Source organism: Dryas octopetala, chromosome 5, assembly GCF_963921425.1.
Source record: "Dryas octopetala chromosome 5, drDryOcto1.1, whole genome shotgun sequence".
NCBI lineage: Eukaryota > Viridiplantae > Streptophyta > Magnoliopsida > Rosales > Rosaceae > Dryas > Dryas octopetala.
Window position 1 is genome coordinate 16,291,468 of NC_141370.1, and position 22,072 is coordinate 16,313,539.

Here is a 22,072-nt window from a genome sequence, read left to right on the forward strand (position 1 = left end):
TCTAACTTTCGAAGCAAAATTTTATGACACATGCATGCATCATACATCAAACTATCAAAGTGACCAGTGAATTACATAATTGAGATTTGACTTGGCTCAATTTCGCAATTTTTGGGACTTGATGTATTGAGAGGTGGAGCCTGCAAGGACAACCGGACTTGGCGAGGAAGCTGCCAAGAGGCCAAAAAACAGCACCACACGAAAAGTCTTTCATTACGGGAGCGTATTCGGACGCGCGCAGTGGGAGCGTGACGCTTGGAAGGATCGCAATTGGCAGCGTGTGTGCGTAATGCGCACCGTGCACACGTAGCACACGCTGTAGAACATTAGAACAGAACAAAATGTAATATAAAAATGTGGCACACATTCCTCATATCATTCCCGTTTATTCTGGCGCCAAATGGAGGTGCCATGACTCATGCGCACAAAAGCAACTGTCGCTGAGCTGTTCGGTTGCGTGCTATAAGCCTACACCCAATCACATCAACTTCTAATGTAGTCCATTAAAGTATTCCGTTCTAGTGACAGTTTTTATTTTTTCATATTTTTTATCATTTATTTATTTTTTGTTCAGGCTTAATTGAAGACTAACGGTAATTAAATATTAAATTAGAAAGAAAAATAAGAAGTGAGAACATGACTGTCAATGTCACATTGTCACACAATTGAAGAAAATGCTTCACCTTCTATTCTATTAGGTAATTAAACCAAATATATTATACATGATCATTTGTTGGCGTAATAATAATAGAAAAAGGTTTTTTTTTTTTTTACTATTTTGTAAAATTTATTGAGATTTGGTACAGTGTGATGATAGGTAGTACGACTTAATAATTTTCCACATTCAATTTATGGATATAAAGTCAATATTAGATAGTACTAAAGAGGATACCTTCACATGGTTAAGGTATAGTTAGGTATGTTTGCTTTCCCCCTAAATTACTTGATATATCTAGGTTTTACTAACAAGTTATTAATTTAGTCTGATAATATTTCTCTCCATGATATTGAAAATGTCACAAATTTAAATTATCATACCTTACATAGAAAAATTTGATTAATTATCAAAGTACATACAATTATTTTATTTACATTGAAAGTAATCTAATCTTTTGTTTATCTTAACCTTAGTTCCTTATTCACTTAGACTAACCCTAATACTTTAATCACATGCAACTAATTGTGTTAATATTTTGCTTAATTATAAGATTACAATGCTAGACTTGATCAAAATGAAAAAAATAAGTACGAGTAAAATGCTACAAAAAGATTATCTTACCATACATCTTATGTTATTAGGATATGAATCAAAATCATTAATTGGCAAAATCATGTATAAATGTATGATTATAATTCACAATTAACATAACATATTAAGATATTAGATACTAATAAGAAATAATTACTCAAAGTTACTTAGGGCTTACTTTTTATCATGAGGGAAAGTTGAGTCAATTCACAAATGATGTGTCATGTGTATATCAACTAACTTATGATGAAACTTTTAAGACATAATTAAAAAAAAAAAAATGTTAAGAAATAGCACTTCACTTGGAGCCTTGGAGGTTAGTTACTTTTATCTCTCTCTAAAGTCTAAATATAATTTGAATAAAAAGAAAAGAAAAAAGATTTGTGGAATAAAGAGCTTAAGAGATGAACCTTCGCTTTCTGGTCGTTTATTCCATCCAGCATTCCAAGCCATACCAAAAGCGGTAGCTTTCTCTATTCCACATTATTATAATTATTGAAGATATTATCATCATTATTAAATTAATTGATCCAATCGTAATCAAATTCCTCGTAGCTTTGAATTTTCCCTTTTTCTTCTTTAAAATCTCCTCCACTTTGTTGCGGGAAAAGACTTTTTCTCCATCCTTAATAATTTCCATATAATTCCCCATACATCACCATTATTGGGTTTTGAAGCTCACATTTCTGTTGCTTCGGCTCCTCTGGTTTCTCTCAACGCGAAAAGCCCAGTTGCATGTTTGGTTGCTGAGAAACAAGTGCAGGAAACGGTGCGATAGAGCGTTCAATTATCTGGGTTCCTCCACACACTGAAAAGCAGCCTGTAGATTCAGGATTTTGGTTTCTTTTGCTTCCTGCATTTTCTCAGAGCTAAACAGTTACTGGGTGTGTCTAATGGTTTTGAACTTTTGTATGTGTTTAGCCAAACTGATTTTGTTGGTTTAGTCTCACAAAACATGCACTTTTTATGCCAATGATATATTCGATTGCTTGTTCATACCAAGTTGAACTCCTTTAAATATTTTTTAAAAATTTATAAAGTAATTGTATGTTGGAATTAGATACTTTTGAATTTCAATCACTTTTATCTTAATTTATGGGTTTTTGATTGTATGAAATGCAATTGGAAAAATTGAAGTCACTGTTCTCCCATTTCAATTTGAATCTTCTTTTTGGTCCCTCATTCTTTTTCATGTGCAGTCTGCTTTTCGTTATGTAAAAGAAAGAACTCATAACGTGAACAATATTTGTTGATGATATAATTCATATTATTGAGTGGGTGGGCTAGAAAACTCTTTTAATTTTTTACTGCTCATCAAGTGAAATCTGGGTTTCTCTTGTTTTTGCAGGTTATAAACCAACTGTGTGAGTGCCAGCGAATTCTTTTGGTGGATAAAAGAAACTTACTTTTGGGTACTGATGATGGGGTAAGACATAGAGTAGTGCAAAGGGAATGACATCCTTCCGGTAGATCCAGCGACTGCATGGGAGGCTTATTGCACCTTTTACATTTCAATCAGGGCAGCATGGCCAGGAAGCTTTTTGCACATAAGAAACATCATGGTGGTAAGTCCTACTGTTCTCTCTTTACACATCAAGAAAACGTGTCTATGTGAAGGAAGGTCCTATTTTGGACTCATTTTATTGATTGGTTATGCTTCACTATGAAATCTCAAAAACAACTAATTAAGGTTGGTTTTTGATTTCGTATGGTGGTGTCATCCACAGAGTTGCTCGACTGAGCAGTTAATATTGGTAGTTCATCAAAGTGATGTCTTTGGTTGACCATGATCCACCCAATAGCTTTGACGAGAAAATAAATTTGTATGATGTATATAACTGCACTTGGACCTATTAATCAATGGGGTCTAAACATGGAGTTTCCTGCAATCAATCTAGTTATACCATTCCTATGATTCTTTGATACCAAGAAATCACTAAAAATGGTATGTTGCTATGTATGATACAGTGGACCTTTTTTAGTAAATCACTGATAAAAAAGAATTTTATCTCTTAAAAGACTAATTAGAAATTTAGAATAACTTGAATGCTTGATTTGTTCCTTACTTCCTATTTTCATACTCAGCTGATAAAGTAGCTGGTTTGAATACCTCGCAGGCCTGGAAGCTCCACGAAATAGCCTGGAGCTACAAGTAGAAACTTCTCAGAGCTATTGTGATGCGGGAGATTTGCCGGTAATTTTTCATCATATGCCTTCTCATAGCTTATCCTGTGGCTTAGGGTGGTTTAACTCTGTGGAGCTGTGCTCTTAGAGTTGTGAGGTGTTTCCGGTAGTTTGTAATATGATTCTTGTGATACATGGTACATTATGAATTTTGGTTTGGGCATATTTTCTCAACTTTGTCAAGCTGTTTGCCACTTGATTTAGTAAAAATCTTTGATCATCTACAGGAAGGATGCGCTTCTATTTGGTTAAACTAAACTCTCTGTTATGGTCATGTAGTTTCTGATTACATAGGCGGGATCTGATTTCTTGTACAAATTAGTGATCTTTCTTTATAAACCAACTCATTTTTCTTTCTGTGTTTTCTTCTACCAAATTGAGTCATTCCAGGCTTTGAATTTCCAATTCCAGATGCTTAATTCAATGAATGATTAAAATATACTTTATAAAATTTTGGTGCAGTGGCCTCTATCTCTCTCTCTCTCTTTCTCCAATCACGTTTAATTGTATTTTGGTGATGAATTTTCTGTACTTGTATCAGGTGGAAGAAGACTGGTCCAAAAAGAATTATCCATTTGAAAGTTCAATGAAGAAATTGATCAATGAGGAAATATCCAAACATTCAAGTACCAGACAAAATACACCAAGCATTGTGGCCCGGCTGATGGGGATGGATACATTGCCATTGGATACAAAACCTTCTGTTCAGCCAATTGAGGAAAAAAGTATAAATAGGAGAATGAAGTCTTCGAAGAAGGAAATGAATGGAAGGAGCTCAGTTGGTCATGTCTCTTCTAACTTAAAGTCCTCCAGGCAGATGGATTGTGATTCTTTTGATCACCAAAAGGACAGAGATGCCACTAGATGGTATGATGACCAGAAAATTGACAAACCAAGGCGTAAAGAACACCCTCAAGAGGAGGAACTACAAAAGTTCAAGAAAGAATTTGAAGCATGGCAAGCTGCCAGGTTTAGGGAATGTTCAAGAATTGTTGAAATTGACAGCATCCCAAGACATTTGCTTGCTCAAGAGGACCTCAACAAGGAAAAGATGGCCCTTTCTGCAAAATCAGGGAGAACAGCAACTGAGAAGACTGTAGAACCTAAGGATCACACAGTAAAAGCAATTTCACATGAAAGAGGTGTTTCGCAACATCGTGGAGATAAGTTGGACTTATTCCCTGCTGATCATAAGGGATCTTTTTCTTCAAGAAGCAGAAGCATGAGCTTAGACTTTGAGCAATCGTCCCTGATGAATTCTAAGAAGACACTGGACGAATATTCTGCTCCTACAAGGATAGTGATCTTAAAACCTGGTCCTGATAGGCATTGCAACCATGAAGAGACTTGGATGGGTTCCTCAAGGACCTTAGAGCAGAGGAGTGGCATCAAAGAATTTCTTGAGGAGGTGAAGGAACGACTGAAATGTGAGATGCAAGGGAAAAGGCATAAAAAGGGTTCTGTTGTCCGAGGAAGTGGAATTGAGACCCCATTTAGTGAACAGCCATCAGATCCAAAGCAAATTGCTCGACACATAGCAAACCAGGTCAGAGACAGTGTGACTAGGGATCTTGGAATGAATTTTCTCCGTTCAGAATCAACAAGATCGTACAGAAGTGAAATTCAGTTCAATGGGCCAGGTTCCCCAGAATTCGTACCTAGAGATACTAGAAGATTCTTGTTAGAGAGACTAAGAAGTGTTTCAAAAAGAGAAACAGGTTATGGTCTTCCGTTATTAGTTGCTGACAGCTCTAGGCTATCTAAATTAGACAATGAAAGGGTCAGATTAAAGCAAGTGGGAGATACTTTGGAAGCTCAAGAAGATATGAGAGTCTGGGGAAGGGGAATTGTGAAAGATGAACATGAAAAAACAAGATCATTCAGGCATGGACCAGATGCTGATGAGGTGCTCGATAGAGAGTTGTCCCCTAGAAACCTAGTTAGGTCTTTATCAGCCCCAGTATCTGGCACATCGTTTGGGAAGCTTCTTCTGGAGGACCGCCATATTTTAACTGGTGCTCACATTCAGAGGAAGCATGAAGGCGTTAGAGAAGTGTCCATGGATGTGAAAAATCAGAAGAAAGAAAGGTTTAATTTTAAAGAAAAAGTTTCCAATTTCAGATATAGTTTTACTCTTAGGGGGAGATTGTTTGGCAAAAAAATTCAATCAATGACGGAATCAAGTCATACTGAACGTTATCCTATGAAGGATATCATGAGTGGGCCAACAGTTATTATGAACTCTGGGGAAAGACATGGGGAAAGACATGTAAGAGGATACTTTATCTTATCTGTGCATTCTACTAATTAATTATTTATTAGGTATTAAGTAGTCAATGACTCAGTGGGTTCAATTTCTTTCCATGCATCTCTGGTAGTTCTTTAATGTAATTATCTTCTCACGTGGTCTCAGGATAATTTTACTGAGGTGCCTCCTAGTCCTGCATCTGTGTGCAGCAGTGCTCAGGAAGAGTTCTGCAGGCCAGTTGATTATCTTAGTCCAATATCAACTCCAAATGTAACTCCGAGAGAAGATAATATTGTGCCGCAGGCTTTTAGAGAAATCAGTGATAATCTGACTGGTAAGGTGTTTCTTTCTACACTTATTTTGTTCTGATATGACAAATGTGGTGTATGAATGTGATACATGCTTATTAGACGGTCTTCCTAAATTTATTAAGTGTTTCTGTACATAAAGTGTATATGTGCTTGTGTTTATGCTGCATGCATGACTGTTATGATACTCTGTAATATGTCCCAGTTTTGATGTTATCAAGATGCATCTAATTCCAATGTAATCATTACAAGATCAACCAAACTGGTTAACAAAATTTGGTCAACCCTCATTAAATAGCGATAACTGATATGGTTTGTTGGAGTACAATATGATACCAGACATAAGTGCAAACTGACATGTAAAATGATCATCTAATTGTCTTCCATTGATTTTACAGAGCTGCGAAGGCAACTGAATCAACTTGAGTCTGATGAGCCTGAGGACACAACAGTTGAAAAGGAAGTGGTTGCTGAAATGGTGGGTTTAGAGGACCCGGCAGAAGTTTATGTGCGAGATTTGCTTGTTGCTTCTGGTTTGTATGATGGATCATTTGAGAAATCGTTATCGAGATGGGACACAATTGCAAAGCCCATCAGCACCTCAGTTTTCGAAAAAGTGGAAGAATCTTATAAAAAATTGGCCAAGGAAAATGATAGTTCAGCAAAAGGTCACAATGAGAAGGTAGATCGCAAGGTGTTGCTTGATTTGTTGAACGAAGCTCTCTCAACTGTTCTTGGACCACCTATAAGCATGTCTAAATTTAGGAGGAAAGTTATCAATTCCTCTGTGTTGCCACCTTTATATGGTAGGAAGTTGTTGGATTGTGTGTGGGAGATTATCAGTGAGTATGTATACCCTCCAACTGATAGATTCCATTTCTCACTTGATGATATGGTCTACCAGGATCTGAAATCGACTCCATGGTCAGGACTGATGGATGATGACATTAATGCTCTCGGAAGAGAGATGGAAAGTCTGATTATGGGAGATCTTGTTAAGGAAATTTTGAATGATATGCAGTTTTGATGGAGTGTAAGGTTGAACCTTCTTTGGTATGAGTTGTGGCCATTCTTGGTCAGCAGGGCATATTTCAGTGGACAGACAGATTCAAGAGCAAAATGGGTTTATAGGCAGAGGCGTATATATATGGAAGCAAGTAAATACATGATTACATGGATATCCAAAACTGTGGATTACCCTTGTTTGTTTGATATAGTTTAGTTGAGTGTTCATGGGAGAGTGCATGTGCATGTGCATGTGCATGTGCATGTGCATGTGCATGTATATATGTTCTTCTTTGTGGTTTGCTAGATAGGAAATGGGTTGAGTTGTTGGAGTTATTATACATAGTGTACAATTTAGTACATATCCAATTTATTGGGGCATTTTGTTTGGTTCTCTGTTATCTAACATGCTCTATAATATTAACAAGCACAGAATTCAGTTGTATTTTGCTGTTACAGTTAACAGTTTACTTTTTTTGGCATACATTTATGTGATAGGCCCAGCACATGAGACTAAGGGCTTGAATGAGTCATCTCAGGCATGGCCCTCAGTATCAAACAAGAGGAACTGTCTCTTTTGTATTCATCTACAAATTGGACTAAGAAAGCTTTGAGCAATTGTTAGGTACACCCAATTGTCCTATTCCAGTACCAGAACATTTAGAATCCAAGAGGATGAAGGCCCATTAGATCATTGATTCAAACTTTGAGCCAATCAAATATCTATGAGCTGGTGGGTGAGAACATTGTGAATTTTCAACTAGCAGCCAGATTGGTCCCACTTTCCTTAGAAATATATGTTGCATTCACATGACGTCCTCCACTTGAACTTGACCCTCTTAGCTAAAAACGGAAACGGTGATTGATCATATTTGAGAATCCAATTAAAGCCTAGACTCGTTGTCTAGGACCCAATATCTGGAACCATACACCCATGTGGGACTCCCCAACTGAGGCCCACTACAGAAAACTGCATGACAAATGGACGGTTTATAAGCTCTGATGGATCAAATTTGCATAGTTTCTGTTGTGGACCGCCCTCAAATTTTGACCCAATGGTGACGGTGGAGGTGCACTGCACATGCCATGTCCCCTAATGAGGTTAATTGTCACATTATTAATGAGCTTAATCATATATATACTGTAAGCATGTACACGCGTGTAAGTGCAATTGCTTGTATCAAACGCAAAAATGGGTTTATGATGAATGTTTTGTCACATTAATCCAAGTCAAATTTATTAAAAAGGGAAAAGGCATGGTTAGGCCCAAGACCATGCATGCATTAGTCCCAAGTTTAATTAAAAAAAAGGCAGCATCAAAATTCAAAATCACGGATTATGTTCCAAATACACTTGATTCAGATTTAACCATATATATAATGCATATTTCCTGTCATGGCACACATGAATTTGTGGATCACATGCATGTGATGAGACAAACACATTTTATATATATGTTGACAGGTAGCAAATCCTCGTACAAAATTGCAATTTAGGTTCGTAATTGTATATATTACCAGCTCATGATAATTGCAGAGTCCGAGTATTTGCTTATAGAAGTTCAAACTATCATAACAATAATTGTAATGGGCCTCCTTTATACTTTTTTGTAATACCATCTAATGGCTTATTTATTACGAAAACACTTCTAAAACATGTTGTTTATTTTATAACGTGAACCAGTTTATTACCTTAAAATAATGAGTGAACTTTTTAACATTAAACATTTTAAGTTGATTTTTTAAAGGGAAAGACTGAGAAAATTTTGTTAATGAATCAAAAAATCAGCAACCAATACATCATAAAGCCATGAAGGCTCAGAAGTCAACCACAGATTACACCGCCAGTAATAAGGGCATGCCTAGCTAAAGTATGAGCGAACTTATTCCCATCTCTCCTGCGAAATTGGCAATGGGCAGCCGAGAATGAGGTCAAAAGAGACTTAACATCCTCCACGAGAATACCATCTGCCGCTATACAAGAAAAATGCGTATTGATAGCCCTAACTACCTCATCAGACGTCAGCATCCATCTAACATCACCCTAACTTAATGCAAACATATTAAAAAGTTGATTATTTTGTTGTAAAACTTAAAAGCGTGAGATTATGAATTGTGTTGTTCTACGTTAAAAAATTATAGTCTTGTGTAAGTAGAGGTGAAATTGGTTCGGTAACCAAACCGAACGGCTGAAACCAACCACTCTATCGACCTCGGCGGAATTGCACAAAACGGAGCAACCACTGTATTGCCGGTTGTCGTTTATCGACTGTTTTGATATCGGTTGGTTTCGGTCGGTGGCAATCTGTTACAGTTGAGAGAGAGAAAGAGAGGGACATAGAGAAAGAGGGAGAGAGAAAGGCAGAGTGTGCTGGGTGGTGCTGGGTTATGGGTTGGTGGTGGTGGAAGAAGTGGAGGTGGTGGTGCATTTTTGGAGATTGATCAAGAGAGGGAGAGAGGAAGGCAGCGAGAGTGGTAAAGAAAGGTGATGACGATTGGTGGGAGGACGACAGTGTTATAGCGAGCATTAATAATGCACACGTTAGAGAAGAGAAGAAGAAGAAGAACATTACCGAAATCGAAAATTCAAGAAACACTACCGAACCGTCGATATAGCAGTCGATATTTTTCGATATGTCAGAAAAAAACTCAGCCCTGGTTATAACAGTCCTGAGCCTATTCTCCAATTGTTAGTTGTTTTTAAGATAAATGCTTAGATTCTTTCATATATAACGGTCACACGTACTTCCACGTCATCTCATATGAAGTATTCACGTGTTAAGCTTGAGTGACGCTACACATGTTGAGAGAAAAATCTAACATTAAAAATGTGAGGTCTTGCATAACCTCACATTGAAAACGACATGTCACCCAATATATGTTATCTATGTATTTAGCTTAAGTAACACCACACGTGCGGTCACATAAAAAATGTGAGGTATTGCATAGTGGTTTGAGCCACTCATTTTATTACCGATTGGTTTTTGAATAGATTTCTAAATTTCTTCAAAGTATCAGAGCATATATTTACGTGTGTTAGGCCGAGATAGGGAGTCACCCTCTTTTTGGTTGAAGTAACCGCGACTTTGGTTATAATTAGTTCAGTGATCGCACGTGCTACACGTCATCAAATATGAATTATTTATATGTTTAATTTAAGCAACGCTATACGTGTTAGTACGTATTGTCTCATATTAAAAAATTATAATTTTCTATAAGTACTTATTAAGAATATTTGACCTCCTTGTTAAAACTTAAAAGTACATTAATCAGTACAAAATTAACTGCAAGTCTGCAAGCAAAGAATTAAATATATATTTAACTATAAGATAGTGTACGTACATTAAATTTTGAAGTTTCAAAGTCCAAACATATATATGCAAGTACTTCTGACAGAAAGTCAGAAATGTCAAATATAAAGTGGCAGTGGAACTGTAGCAGCTGCAGTAGCTAGCACGGTGCTCCAAGACCAAAAATGGTACCACCATCTATAATTGTATATGTGGCGCACAGCACAGTACTGCACTTACAAGCATGTCAACTCACTGGGGCCACTGCCACTGATCTTGGTACGGTAATTCCTATACTTAACGCAAGTTGGCAGAAAGACAAATTTTTTAGCTGATCAATTGTGTCGATGTGGATAATACATCTTTAATAATATATTGACATATATATTTTATATTAAATAAAATTTATATAAAAAATTCATAGCGAGATAATTTATTCAAGAATTTTTTCTAGCAGAATTAAGGAGACATGTCCATCCGCGTGACATGCGAACGAATCAGACAGCCCAACAATTATGTTCTACATATTCAAATGGGTGAACCTATTGATCTAAAGATAATTAAAATATTCGTACTATACAAACTTCTACATGGTAGTAAAACATAAATTGCAATATAATTTACGAAAATTTCATGTCATGCAATTACATTTTTCTACCTTTAAATGTCAAAAGATTTATTTTTCCCCTTAGGTATTGATTGTTTATCTTCAAATTTATTTACATCACATAAACATAAAGTGACTACAAGTCTACAATGTATATAGATAAGAAAAAATAAAGGTTTTTTTTTTTTTTTTCAAAAAACTATACCAGTTAATGGGTTACTTTTTACTCCATGTTGATGGTGTGGTCAGTGGTGGGCTCTGCCGGCTCGATAATCACGCAACTAAGGCCTTTTTTTTTTGTGGTCGTTTTCAATACTTTCTTTAAAAATATGGATATGATAATTATTTATTACATTTAACACATATGGTACTATGGTAGGTAAATCCGTAAATGGCATTCACAATCTTTTGTTACTTTGTTTGGTATTTGATACTTTGTATTAATAATACTATATTTATTACATTCTTATATCATATTTTTATATTATTTCATATGTCATTATTTTATTGTACAATATAATTTTTTTATTATTTTTTATTTTTTTTAGTATCCAATGTATAAATGTCATGTAAATTATCTATATGGTGGTATGAAATTATGATATAAAAATGTGAGATGTCTAACACTACTAATTTTGTATTGATCAATTTCAAAGTTCTATTTAACTACTTTCTAATTTAGACTCTTAATTTTAAATTTTAAATTTACAAGATTTTTTCATTGAATACAAATATTGTTTTATATACAGATACATAATCCATACAAAAAAAAATAAATATGAAATTGTATTTTATTTTTTAATTACATTGGAGAAAATCGAATTTTAAACTTATTATAATTCTAATATATTACATTATTTACTCGTATCGCATTTTTAAATAGAAAGTAAACATTTTGTCAAATTCCCGAATAAAAAAAAGAGTAATTCATTATTGCAAATTTGCAAGGTAATAAAAAAGCTTAGCAAGTGCTGTTTTATTTTATTTTCTCTAATGGGTAATTATTTAAAATCAAATCCCGTATTAAAGTGTGGTTAACTTAAAAAAACAAAGTTTGGTCTGACAAAACTGTAAGAACAATGAGGAATTGAGGACACATATATAGAAATGCTAGCGTACGCACAGCCACAGGGGAACACTACACCCACCACTAACTCTTTTTTCCACACCTCCCCCGTCTTCATATATATCTCTGCCTCCTTTTGTCTCTTCCTCCACTTTCTCGTTATCTTTGTTCCTTCTTCTTTCTCCCTTTGCCAAAACACTGTCCGAGTTTCAACATACAGAGACTGAGACCTGAGAGAGAGAGGGAGAGTGTGTGTGTGTTTTGAGGATGATGGCGTGGGAGAAGCAACAGCAGAAAGAGCCAGAGATGGAGGCCCAGCCAAATGGGAATGGAGTGATGTATGTGAAGGTGATGACTGATGAGCAAATGGAGACTCTTCGCAAGCAAATTTCAGTTTACGCCACCATTTGTGAGCAACTTGTTGAGATGCACAAGAACCTCACTGCACAGCAAGATCTTGCAGGTCTCTCTATTCTTTTTTTCTTCAAGTCCTTTTCTTGTTTTTGAGTGATCAGTAACTTTAGTCCTTAGTTTTAATTTATGGTTGCATTTAGTGGTCCTTTGGGTTCATTTATTGGTTTTCTGTGATGGGTTTTTCTCTTTGATTCTTTTGTCGTTTTCCCATTGATAGATTTTTCCCCAAACGTTTGGCTGTTTTCTGGGTTGGAATTCATTTCTGGCTTGGTTGTGGATGTTTGTTTGTTTCTCAGATTTTTTGGGGTCTCATTTTGGTTGATCTTTCTCACCATTGATCTCTATTTTTCTGGGCCTGTTAAAAAAATACCAAAAAAAAACTCTCCCAAATAAGTGGCGCAAATCACGGGGAAAAGCTGTTAACTTTTGAGAGTTTGAATTCCAATTTTTTTTTTTCCTTTCGGTTTCTTAATTGGGTTGTATGAGTCAATTCCAGTCACACATGCATATTAGTTATAATTATTTAAGTATTTGGTTTCCGCATTCTATTTTTCATATGGGCTTGAACACTTTCCTCTCACTTTGATTGGTTTATAGTTTTATACATATTCTGAAAGGCTTTGTTTTCTTTTCAGTTCAGTTGGTAATTTCTTCAGCCAATTCATTTTTCTTGCTTTTTCTTGCAAAGAAGAACAAACACAGTAGCTTTACTAAGCATGCATGGGTGAGGAGTGTGTGGGTGGTCGTATTTTCTTGGTTGGGGAAATATGGGTAGGATCTTAAAGATGATTTATTAATAGGAGGTTGTCTCTAGCATTTCTAGAAAGTGTGACTCTATGTGCCCATTCTTTCTGCAACTATCACATGTCACATTTTCCTCTGATTAGCTCTTTATGAAAATGAACTGATCTCGAAAATTCAACTAAATTTGTTGAAGTCATTAAGATATTAACTGTGATTTTGTTCTGTTTATCATACTTTGAAAGTATTGATAGTGTTCTATATTATCATTCAGTTGTACATTTTGTCACAAGGACGACAATTTATTAGTTTATGGTATCTGAAAAGACATCATATTTGTTTTGAATAAAACTTATGCATTTGCTTTCTCAGGAGGCAGGATTGGAAATCTGTACTGCGATCCACTGATGACAGCTGCTTGCCACAAAATTACTGCCAGACAGAGGTGGACTCCAACACCTGTGCAGCTGCAAATTCTGGAGCGTTTATTCGATCAAGGGAATGGAACTCCGAGCAAGCAAAAGATCAAAGAGATAACCTCTGAACTGAGCCAGCATGGGCAAATATCTGAAACGAATGTTTATAACTGGTTCCAGAACAGACGTGCTCGATCAAAAAGGAAACAACAGAATCCAACATCCAACAATGCTGAATCTGAAGTAGAGACAGAAGTTGACTCACCTAAGGACAAGAAAACAAGACCAGAAGAATTGTTTCAATCCCAACAGAACTCTGCTCCAAGGGCTGAAGATTTGTGCTTCCAGAGCCCCGAGATAAGTTCTTCTGACCTGCATTTCTTGGATCCACAGGCCATTAAGACCGATAAAGCGTTCCCATCAAACAGTGGTGTAAGGCATTCTAGAAATTTAAGCCAAATGTCTTTCTATGATGAAGTGCTATCACACACAAGTAAGTTATTATTTTGAATTTCTTTTCTGACTCTCGGCTTACCATATTATATACCAATAATTTATCATTCTAGCAAGATACTGTTAACACTCACAGAAAGTATAAATATTCCTTATATGTCTTGTGGAAAAATTACTACTGATTTCCATTTGATTCAATTTTGTCAAAATCTTAGTATTATTTATTTAGTCTTAAATCACATCAAACATATTGAATTTATCAGTGTCCGAGTTCTATTTTTCTTATTGTCAACTGAACTGAACAAAGCCTTATCGTGGTTATTAGGGCTTATCTGTTATTTTACTTTGTATATGGTCATTCTTCTGCTGAAGTAATGGCTTAGTATGGCCATTCACAGACGCCTAAACCTTATTCTTTTTGGTCTCTCTCATTCTTGTGCCACCTTCGACTTGAACCAAATTAGCCCTTTACTAGTTGAGTCTCTGTTTTTGGCTGTGCGTTTTCAATTTCCTAGCATGTGTTTTACCTTGTTAAGTATTTCTAGTGTGTATTGTAGAATGTTAGACGACCAATCCCAAAAGCTTAAGTTGCAAGGGAATAAGCCAGCCAGCATTAATGTTCACCAAGCTAACTTTGGCTTATTACTGTTATTTGATTCTTTATTTGGAGGAATAAAAGACGAGAGGTGTGTATACTGTTGATTGATTTTAGGTAAAGATGTTAAGTAAGTGTTTTTTTTTATTTACCGACACACACAAAACCAGTTTGTATTGGACTTCTAAATTTGTGAAACTCTTTAGCAGCGACTAATGCTATTTATTTTTGTAGGAAATGACCTCATGACAGGAAAAATGGAAGTGTCTGGCAGCTATAATCTTTTTCAGCAGGCAGAAGACTACAACATGACAGGCTGACACTAAATGTTGACGTTGTCCAAGTTGCCTTCTGTTTTGTGAAGAGATGCCTGAATGAGTTTGATCCTGTTGAAGTATGTGAAATATACCACGCCTAACCCTAGCAGAGTTATTGTTTCCAACTGAGTTTTAAGTTGGAGAGTAGATAAATATAGTGATATATAGTATTGCCATATGAAAATCTGCGATTGGGGTTTTGTGTCTTGACTGATCAATCTTGGGTTGCTTGTGGTTTTGTTAATAAGATGAAAATTAGATATCTTATTTATGTTGAGAAGCCTTGGGAGAATTATTGATATATGCTTAACTTCTACTCTGGTAATATCTTTGTTTGCAAGGAAAGGTTTATGTGTTGGGTGTGAGTATTACATTTACATTTTCATCTTGCATTTATCTTGAATGGATTATGGAAAAGGTGACATATGTTTGATCTCAAAGAAAGTAGGTCATTGTCATTTTCATCGGTGCATTATGAAAAAGGTCACGAGGGGGGTGAGTATATGATTCGTTAGCTCATTATGGTATATGACTATATTCAATTTGAGTTTGAGATTCGATCATTAGTTCTTTACCAATAAACTCGATCCAAGCCCAACTCGTAAATTCTTGAGTTGCTCAGAGTGACCGAGTTAAGACTCAACGAGCTCAACTCATTAAGACAACTTAATATATTATATATGTGAATCAGTTCTTCTTTTATTTTTTTGGTCGAAATATGTGAATCAATTCAATGTACATGATATTATACTATTCTAGTATCTCATCTGTTATACTTATACCTACAACAATATCAGGTATATACTATACATCTATTGATGAGTTGAGTTATTAACCTTAACCCTAATTTGAGCTCAGCTCAAATTGATCGAATTGGTAACTTATCAACTTATGCTCCTTCTAACCCGCCCTGTACACATTCAAATTTCAAGTTGGATTTGGACGGATTTGGAATTGAATCCGGAATCCGTCCTTGTTGCACCCTAGTAAGGCATGGTTGCAGTTCGGTAGAAAAATTTGCTTTAAAATGAAATTTTGATGATTAGGTGTTTGATTATAAATTTTAAAAGTTTTTTTTTTTTTTTTTTGGAAAATGACCATTTTGGTTCCCGTAATTTGATAGTTGTTTCAATTTATTTAATTAAGCATTTGTAGTTTACATTTTGTTATATTTAAGTTCAAAATTAAAATTTCATCCAAATTCAGATTGTGAAATCTTTACTTTTATCATTGCGGGAGTGCGATTATACAGATTTTATGACCGTTTTGCTCTTAAACTCGTAAAGATTGCATGTGATTTCACATGAAAATTATGTCTAAAATTTGGATGACATTTCAATTTTGGGCTTGATTGTAACAAAATATAAACTAAGATAATATAATTGAAAAATTCAAAACATTCAAGACTAAATTGAAACAGGAGCCAAACTATAGCGATCAAAATGGTCAATTTTTTTTTTTTTTTTTCCAAAATTCGGGTTAAAAAAGGATCTTTGTCTTTCAATTGTTTTACTTCATTAAGAAAATATCAAACTGACCCTAAAGCTAGATTGCCTTTCATACAACGTTTAGGCTTAGTTTGAGATTGCTGTGAGAAAAAACGGTTGTGAAGTAAAGTAGCTGTGAAGTAAAGTCAGCTGTGAAGTAAAGTCAGCTGTGAAGTAAATCAGTTGAGTGTTTGGTAAATTATATTTTCAAAAGTGTTGTGAGTACGAAAAGCAGTATGAAGGTGTTTGGTAAATTGTAATGTAAAACTGATGTGGTTATTTATAATTACTAAAATGAGGGTATTATTGATAAAATAAAATTTTCATTGTTGCTGTGATTCACTGCAGCTTTCAAAAACACCTACAAACTTGCTTTCTATTTTTGCTATAGGGAGTTGAGAATTGTGGGACAAAGCACTTTTTCATTTTTTTTATCAAACACCAAAACTGTTGTGGGTGATTGAGAATTGTCATCCACAACAGCTTTTAGGTGCTCCACAACAATCCCAAACGGGACCTTAATCTTTAACTGCACAATGGTCTCAAACCTTACCCTTCAGTGCCTTCACTCTTGTTTTTACTTTTATTTTTTTATAGAATAACGTCACTCTCTCTAGTCTCTCAAGCATTTTTTGTAAAAAACAAAATGACTCAATTTAGAACATAAATATGTTTTAGACATACTATGATGTTGTCTCTTATAACTTTCTTGTTCTCTAACAAGACAAAGTCAATAAGTTATCCATTTAAAAGATTACACATTCAACTGAATGATGATTATTTCTTCTCTTTCATAAGTGCTTAAAATTTGTTTTTTAAAACAGTATTTTGTGCATTATAATATTAAATGAATGTAATTTTATTATGGTAACTTAGCATACAATAACACACTTAAAGCCCGATATATGGTATTTGCAAAAAAGTGAAAAACATAGCATATTGCACTTTTTTTTTTTTTAATTAAATAGCATATCGCATTTATTAAGAAACTATTCCACTTTCTTTATTGATTATTAATTTTACAAACAAAATAATGTTAAATTATAATTTTATTTTTTGCTAGACATTTTTTTACTAAATTATAGTTACATAGTTTTATCTCTAAATAATAGATTAGATTAGATTTTTACATAGTTAGATAATTATTACATAGGTGCATTAATTTGTATTTCATAATCCAAATAGATTACAGTAATGTCTAATGAGCCGCCAAAATGGTACCAAACTACGAAGAACCAAGGTCCAAGGTAGACGAGCTCCAACTGCAACTTTGCAATTAGGGCTTGCAGCAGCCTCTCTCTTATCTTCTGATCATCGTCCCCAACCTGCGTATCACACTCATCGTCCTCCGTACTTTATAATTAGGGCCTGCAGAAGAGACAGGGAGCCCAGGAGAGGATCCAACAGAGGCTTTCAGGGGCGAGATCGCCGTGCAGTTTCAAAGAGGACTCTGTTTCGGGTCGGGTAAGTGGATTTGGGGCACATTACACGATTCGATACAATGCCAATGCCAAACCCAATAACCCTTTGATTCCGCATTGTAAAGGGCAATGTCAAATTTTACTGATCGTTTGTGTGCGTTTGTGTGTGTCTGTGTATGCCAAGTTTTAATCTTTACCGATTATGAAAATAGGGTTATTTTCTTTGTGTAATTTGTATGGAGAGTGTGGTAAAAAATAAACGATGTATGTTGGAAATGCTTATAAGATTGCTCAATTGTGGAAATTTAGCTAAACCATTGTTATTTTGGGCTCAGTGGCAATGCTGAATCGGAGGTCTGGGTCTGTTGGGAACTTTACAGTATAAAAATGAACAGACCCTTTGCATCCCGAATAAAATTTCTTATTTTTTGTTTAGTGTAATGGTAGTAATTGGTTCTTTTGTGAATGCAGATGAAGGTATAAGGCAGCAACATTTATATGAATCTTTAAGTTTGGGGGAATGGTGGGTTCATCTATAACTAATTCAAGATATACGTATTTACATGACTGCAAGTGGCCTTCTGAAGCAGTTGATATGCACCACATCATTGTTAGAAAGAGTGGTGCAAAGGGTTTCTTAGTATACTTCTTCGCTCTCACTATTCTAGCAAGCGCCTTCTATCTTTTCTTGGTTAAGGTATGCCTTATATCCTCTTATTTTTAGATATCTAGTACTAGACTTTTTCTGTGGTTCTGCTGTTTATATCTTTACTCTGATAGAATACTGCAGCTGCCAAGTTAGCAATCTTGGTGGTAGTTATTGATTGGCTGAGAGTGTGAGTAGTGATTTCTGTTATATTGGTAGTTAGTGGTTAAGTAATTGGAGGGAAAATCGCTGGCCTAGTACGCAACCTATAAGTAGCAAGGTCTTGTGCATTTAAGGGATATATCATTGATATTCTTTATATCAGTTTACTTTCAATACTCAATACAGTTCTCCTCATTAGTGAGTGAGAATTTATCATACTCCTGAGGTCCTACTTGTTATATGCCTTTCGTTGCTATTTCCAATTGTTCAATTTCATATCAGTTTATTGAAAAAGCTTGTTCTTGATAGAGATTTTATGCTTGACTTGATTTGCCAGTGTTTTATTAGAATGTATTAGGTATCTGAAAATCCATTCACAATATGCATAAACCAGTAAAATCTTGTGATATATTGTTCTTCTCCAGCCTTAATATATGTGTTAGTTTTCTAAACAGCATCTTGACATGATGACTTACAAATAACAGGACAATTCTGTTATCATTGTTTTATGGAGTTTCCTTTTAGATGCATTCCTTGTAAAGGTGCTAAGGAAGAGTGTTGAGAAAGGTGAGGACCCAAGGTATGGGGCTTTTGGTCCTCTGGACTGGTACTTCTTGTGTGGGTGTTTTTCTTTATCAATTAGAAGAAGGTTTTGCTATATCCTTGTCATGTTTTGACCTTGTCTAGTGTATTAATGACAGAGTCAGTTGTGGTTATGCCAGCGTTTGGAGTGCAACTGGAAACTCACTATGTGAGGTAGTTTGTTTTTGTTTTATGTATATTTTCATTGTTAATTACATTATATGCATGCATTTTCAATTCGGTCAGGACCGCATGTTTAAATTATATGAACTTGAATGTTAACTTTACAGATCTGTTTAGTCAGATGTTTTCCTAATAGTTTATTTTTTTCTTTTTCTTCATGTAGTGGAAAAGTTATTCGTCGCTTTGTTTCTATTGACAAGATTTTGAAACCTGTGCTACTAGAATGTGTGACTCCAGTTACTTGTTACTGGAGCCTGTCTTTCATTGTACATGGGGAAGCAGAATTGGTGTTAGTTTTTAAGGTACATAATTTATTTTCTTAGCAACTTAAGACTTTGAGAAAATATCTGATCAGCAAGCTGTTAGGAGGCATCAATGTGATTAAAATTCTGATTATAAGTTCTAACATAACTTCTTTAATAAGTAACAGAGGGTGGTTACTAACCTATGAAAATCATAGTATATGGAAATTTGTAGTTGACTAAAGAACATTTGCCTTTTTTTTTTTTTTTTTCTGTTCTTTTATTTATTACATGGCTTGTTAAAGTTGAATTCATTTTCCAGGAATTACGTCCACCTATGAAAATGTTGGTCCCCATCTGGAAGGCCTTGTGTGCTACCACTGGTACTAAAGACAGCTCAGACACTTGTATGGAAGATGGTTCATGGAGATGATGAATTATTCATTGAAAGCTCTATTGCTGCTCAAGCCAGAGGCGGAACATAGAAGGGACTAAGAGGGGCCATGGCCCCTGCAAACTTTTGAAAAAAAAATAAAAAAAATATAAGTTGTAGAATATTAATGCGTTTAATATATTTGTTGTTTGTAATTACATTTTTTCTTCTAGTCTATTCTATTATTTTGGTGAACATTACAGTTAAATCAAATACATATAACCTCACAACATCATTTGGATATTTATTTTTTTTGGTTATTGGTAATATGAGTTTATTATTATTTTTGTTACTTAATTGATCATATTGCTTCTTTTTTTTAAGACTGGGTTTATTTGAACCCAATTATTTTGTATTTTATTCTTAGCTCAACTTTTTGTATGAAATTTCTCCCTCACATTTATACTTGCAAAAAAAATACAACCATTAATAATTTGTTCTTATAGTTTTCTTTGTTTTGAGAACCATACATCTTCAAAGCCCAATTTCTTAAATAAAACTCCTCTATTAAATCAAACAAGAAAATTAATATTTACAAACTAGATATTACACCAAGAATCAAAGGCAATTGATGATAATTAGTGCAAAAAATGTGTAAAACATAGTATTCCAATAATAATTTTTTAACATGCTAAAAATAAATAAGCTTTAATTGTAAGTATCTATATGAATTCACAAAATTCTTATGAATATATTGTGGGTGTAATGTCATTCAAATGATGTGTTACCATTCATACTAATTATATGAGGATTTAATATATGTATATGTACAAAACTTCACAATTTTATATTATATTTTTTTAATAATAGAAAGAGTTAAAATACTAAAAACTTTTAGACACTATTGAAATGATTTGTTGAGATATTGGTGAGAATTAAACATTTATGTTTCGGCTCCTACAAGCATAGAATCTTGTTTCTGCCCCTGGCTCAAGCAACGTAAAATAATTTGTAGAGTTAATGCATCCTCTTCAAGATCAATGAGCTCTTTAGTATCCCGATTGATACAACTTCTATTGAAAAACAAGGGATGAAGAGGATGAAAAGAGAGATTTTGACTGTACAAGGCCAAAGGAAATTCCTTTTTCAACCAGTTATATAAGTTACGCTTAACTGTTTACAATTTTATGATTAATTGTAGCCAAAATCAATGTAAATTCAAATTTTGTACTCATCTTTGTTTGTCTTTCTTGTTGATTTAGTAAGTCAACATTCAGATGTAGCAATCCAACGAGTGCTTGAGTTAATCTCATTTGAGTGCTCGATTAATCTCATTTGTGCACTGGTAACTGTTCCACCACCTCCTCCCCACCCTTTCTCTCTTTTCATTTCTTATTACAATTTGAAACTGATGGTACTTGATCTATGGGTGGTTCAGTCGTTTTGGATACTCTAATGTAGAAATGGTCAACTCCATAGCTTCGTATTAACATATACTTAAATGTTGAAGAAATCTCCTAATAAATGACATGATTTGATCATAAAAAGGAAAATCTCATCAATGAGAAGAGAATCAAAGCAGGTTAAACTAGATTGGTAATGACCTTACAGCCAAGAACTAACATGTTAACCAGAGACGAGACGGATCCAGGATCCCCAACTTGAGGGGGTCATGGTTAGGTAGAGCCTGGCGCCGCGAAGCGGCAGCAAAATTTTTTAGGGACCGGTCAGGTGATCGACTCCGGTGGTAGGGCTGGGTTAGTGGCACTGGGCAGCAGGGGCGATGACAGGTGGAGGGAGGGCCGGCGGCGAAATGCTGGGGGTTGGTCTTGGTCCAAATGAGAGTAATTAGTTACTTACTTCATGAAACAATATTAACGCATTGTAATTTTAGTTGGCAGCAAGAGTGTATACACACTGATTTACTTCATGAACAAGTGGAGGCGCTGGTGGGTTGGGTTGTGGAAGTAGAAATGTCAAGTGAGAGTGAGAGTGAGACACACTCGGGTTAGTTTAGTTAGCAGTAGGAGTGTGAGACACACACACAAACAAATAAAAAAAAGAAAAAAAACAGCCCACTACTG

General features: G+C 35.0%; 3 protein-coding genes across 7 annotated transcripts; all 3 read left to right on the forward strand.

The window, feature by feature from the left end:
* The first annotated feature begins 1,764 nt into the window (after positions 1-1,764).
* On the forward strand, positions 1,765-7,439 carry TRM26 (RB1-inducible coiled-coil protein). 5 transcript variants are annotated; one of them, XM_086244604.1, is made up of 6 exons: positions 1,765-2,158; positions 2,598-2,814; positions 3,367-3,443; positions 3,975-5,702; positions 5,847-6,015; positions 6,388-7,439. In XM_086244604.1, the coding sequence occupies exons 2-6, from the start codon at positions 2,733-2,735 to the stop codon at positions 7,014-7,016; spliced, it is 2,685 nt and encodes an 894-aa protein (XP_086100730.1). In that variant the 5' UTR covers positions 1,765-2,158; positions 2,598-2,732; the 3' UTR covers positions 7,017-7,439. The 5 variants fall into 5 exon arrangements, with proteins under 5 accessions (XP_086100730.1, XP_086100728.1, XP_086100731.1 ...); XM_086244602.1 differs by having other exon boundaries at positions 1,765-2,133; XM_086244605.1 differs by having other exon boundaries at positions 1,765-2,133; positions 3,975-5,690.
* Positions 7,440-12,103: 4,664 nt separating this feature from the next.
* WOX13 (WUSCHEL related homeobox 13) lies at positions 12,104-15,152 on the forward strand. Its single transcript, XM_086243405.1, has 3 exons — positions 12,104-12,419; positions 13,484-14,020; positions 14,810-15,152. The coding sequence occupies exons 1-3, from the start codon at positions 12,224-12,226 to the stop codon at positions 14,893-14,895; spliced, it is 819 nt and encodes a 272-aa protein (XP_086099531.1). The 5' UTR covers positions 12,104-12,223; the 3' UTR covers positions 14,896-15,152.
* A 2,450-nt stretch (positions 15,153-17,602) lies between these two features.
* LOC147284940 (phosphatidylinositolglycan-like protein) lies at positions 17,603-20,340 on the forward strand. Its single transcript, XM_086245007.1, has 6 exons — positions 17,603-17,843; positions 18,272-18,497; positions 19,094-19,175; positions 19,310-19,364; positions 19,537-19,675; positions 19,938-20,340. Exons 2-6 carry the CDS (start codon positions 18,321-18,323, stop codon positions 20,046-20,048), a joined length of 564 nt encoding a protein of 187 aa, XP_086101133.1. The 5' UTR covers positions 17,603-17,843; positions 18,272-18,320; the 3' UTR covers positions 20,049-20,340.
* Positions 20,341-22,072: the final 1,732 nt, after the last annotated feature.

Excerpts from the sequence above, each read along its gene's own strand:
- TRM26 (XM_086244604.1), top strand. The coding sequence starts at position 2,733 with ATGGGAGGCTTATTGCACCTTTTACATTTCAATCAGGGCAGCATGGCC. Across the intron at positions 2,815-3,366 it reads ACATAAGAAACATCATGGTG|GCCTGGAAGCTCCACGAAAT; the intron begins GTAAGTCCTACT and ends AATACCTCGCAG. Across the intron at positions 5,703-5,846 it reads AAAGACATGGGGAAAGACAT|GATAATTTTACTGAGGTGCC; the intron begins GTAAGAGGATAC and ends ACGTGGTCTCAG.
- WOX13 (XM_086243405.1), top strand. The coding sequence starts at position 12,224 with ATGATGGCGTGGGAGAAGCAACAGCAGAAAGAGCCAGAGATGGAGGCC. Across the intron at positions 12,420-13,483 it reads TGCACAGCAAGATCTTGCAG|GAGGCAGGATTGGAAATCTG; the intron begins GTCTCTCTATTC and ends TTGCTTTCTCAG. Across the intron at positions 14,021-14,809 it reads TGAAGTGCTATCACACACAA|GAAATGACCTCATGACAGGA; the intron begins GTAAGTTATTAT and ends TTATTTTTGTAG.
- LOC147284940 (XM_086245007.1), top strand. The coding sequence starts at position 18,321 with ATGGTGGGTTCATCTATAACTAATTCAAGATATACGTATTTACATGAC. Across the intron at positions 18,498-19,093 it reads TCTATCTTTTCTTGGTTAAG|GACAATTCTGTTATCATTGT; the intron begins GTATGCCTTATA and ends TACAAATAACAG. Across the intron at positions 19,365-19,536 it reads CTGGAAACTCACTATGTGAG|TGGAAAAGTTATTCGTCGCT; the intron begins GTAGTTTGTTTT and ends TTCTTCATGTAG.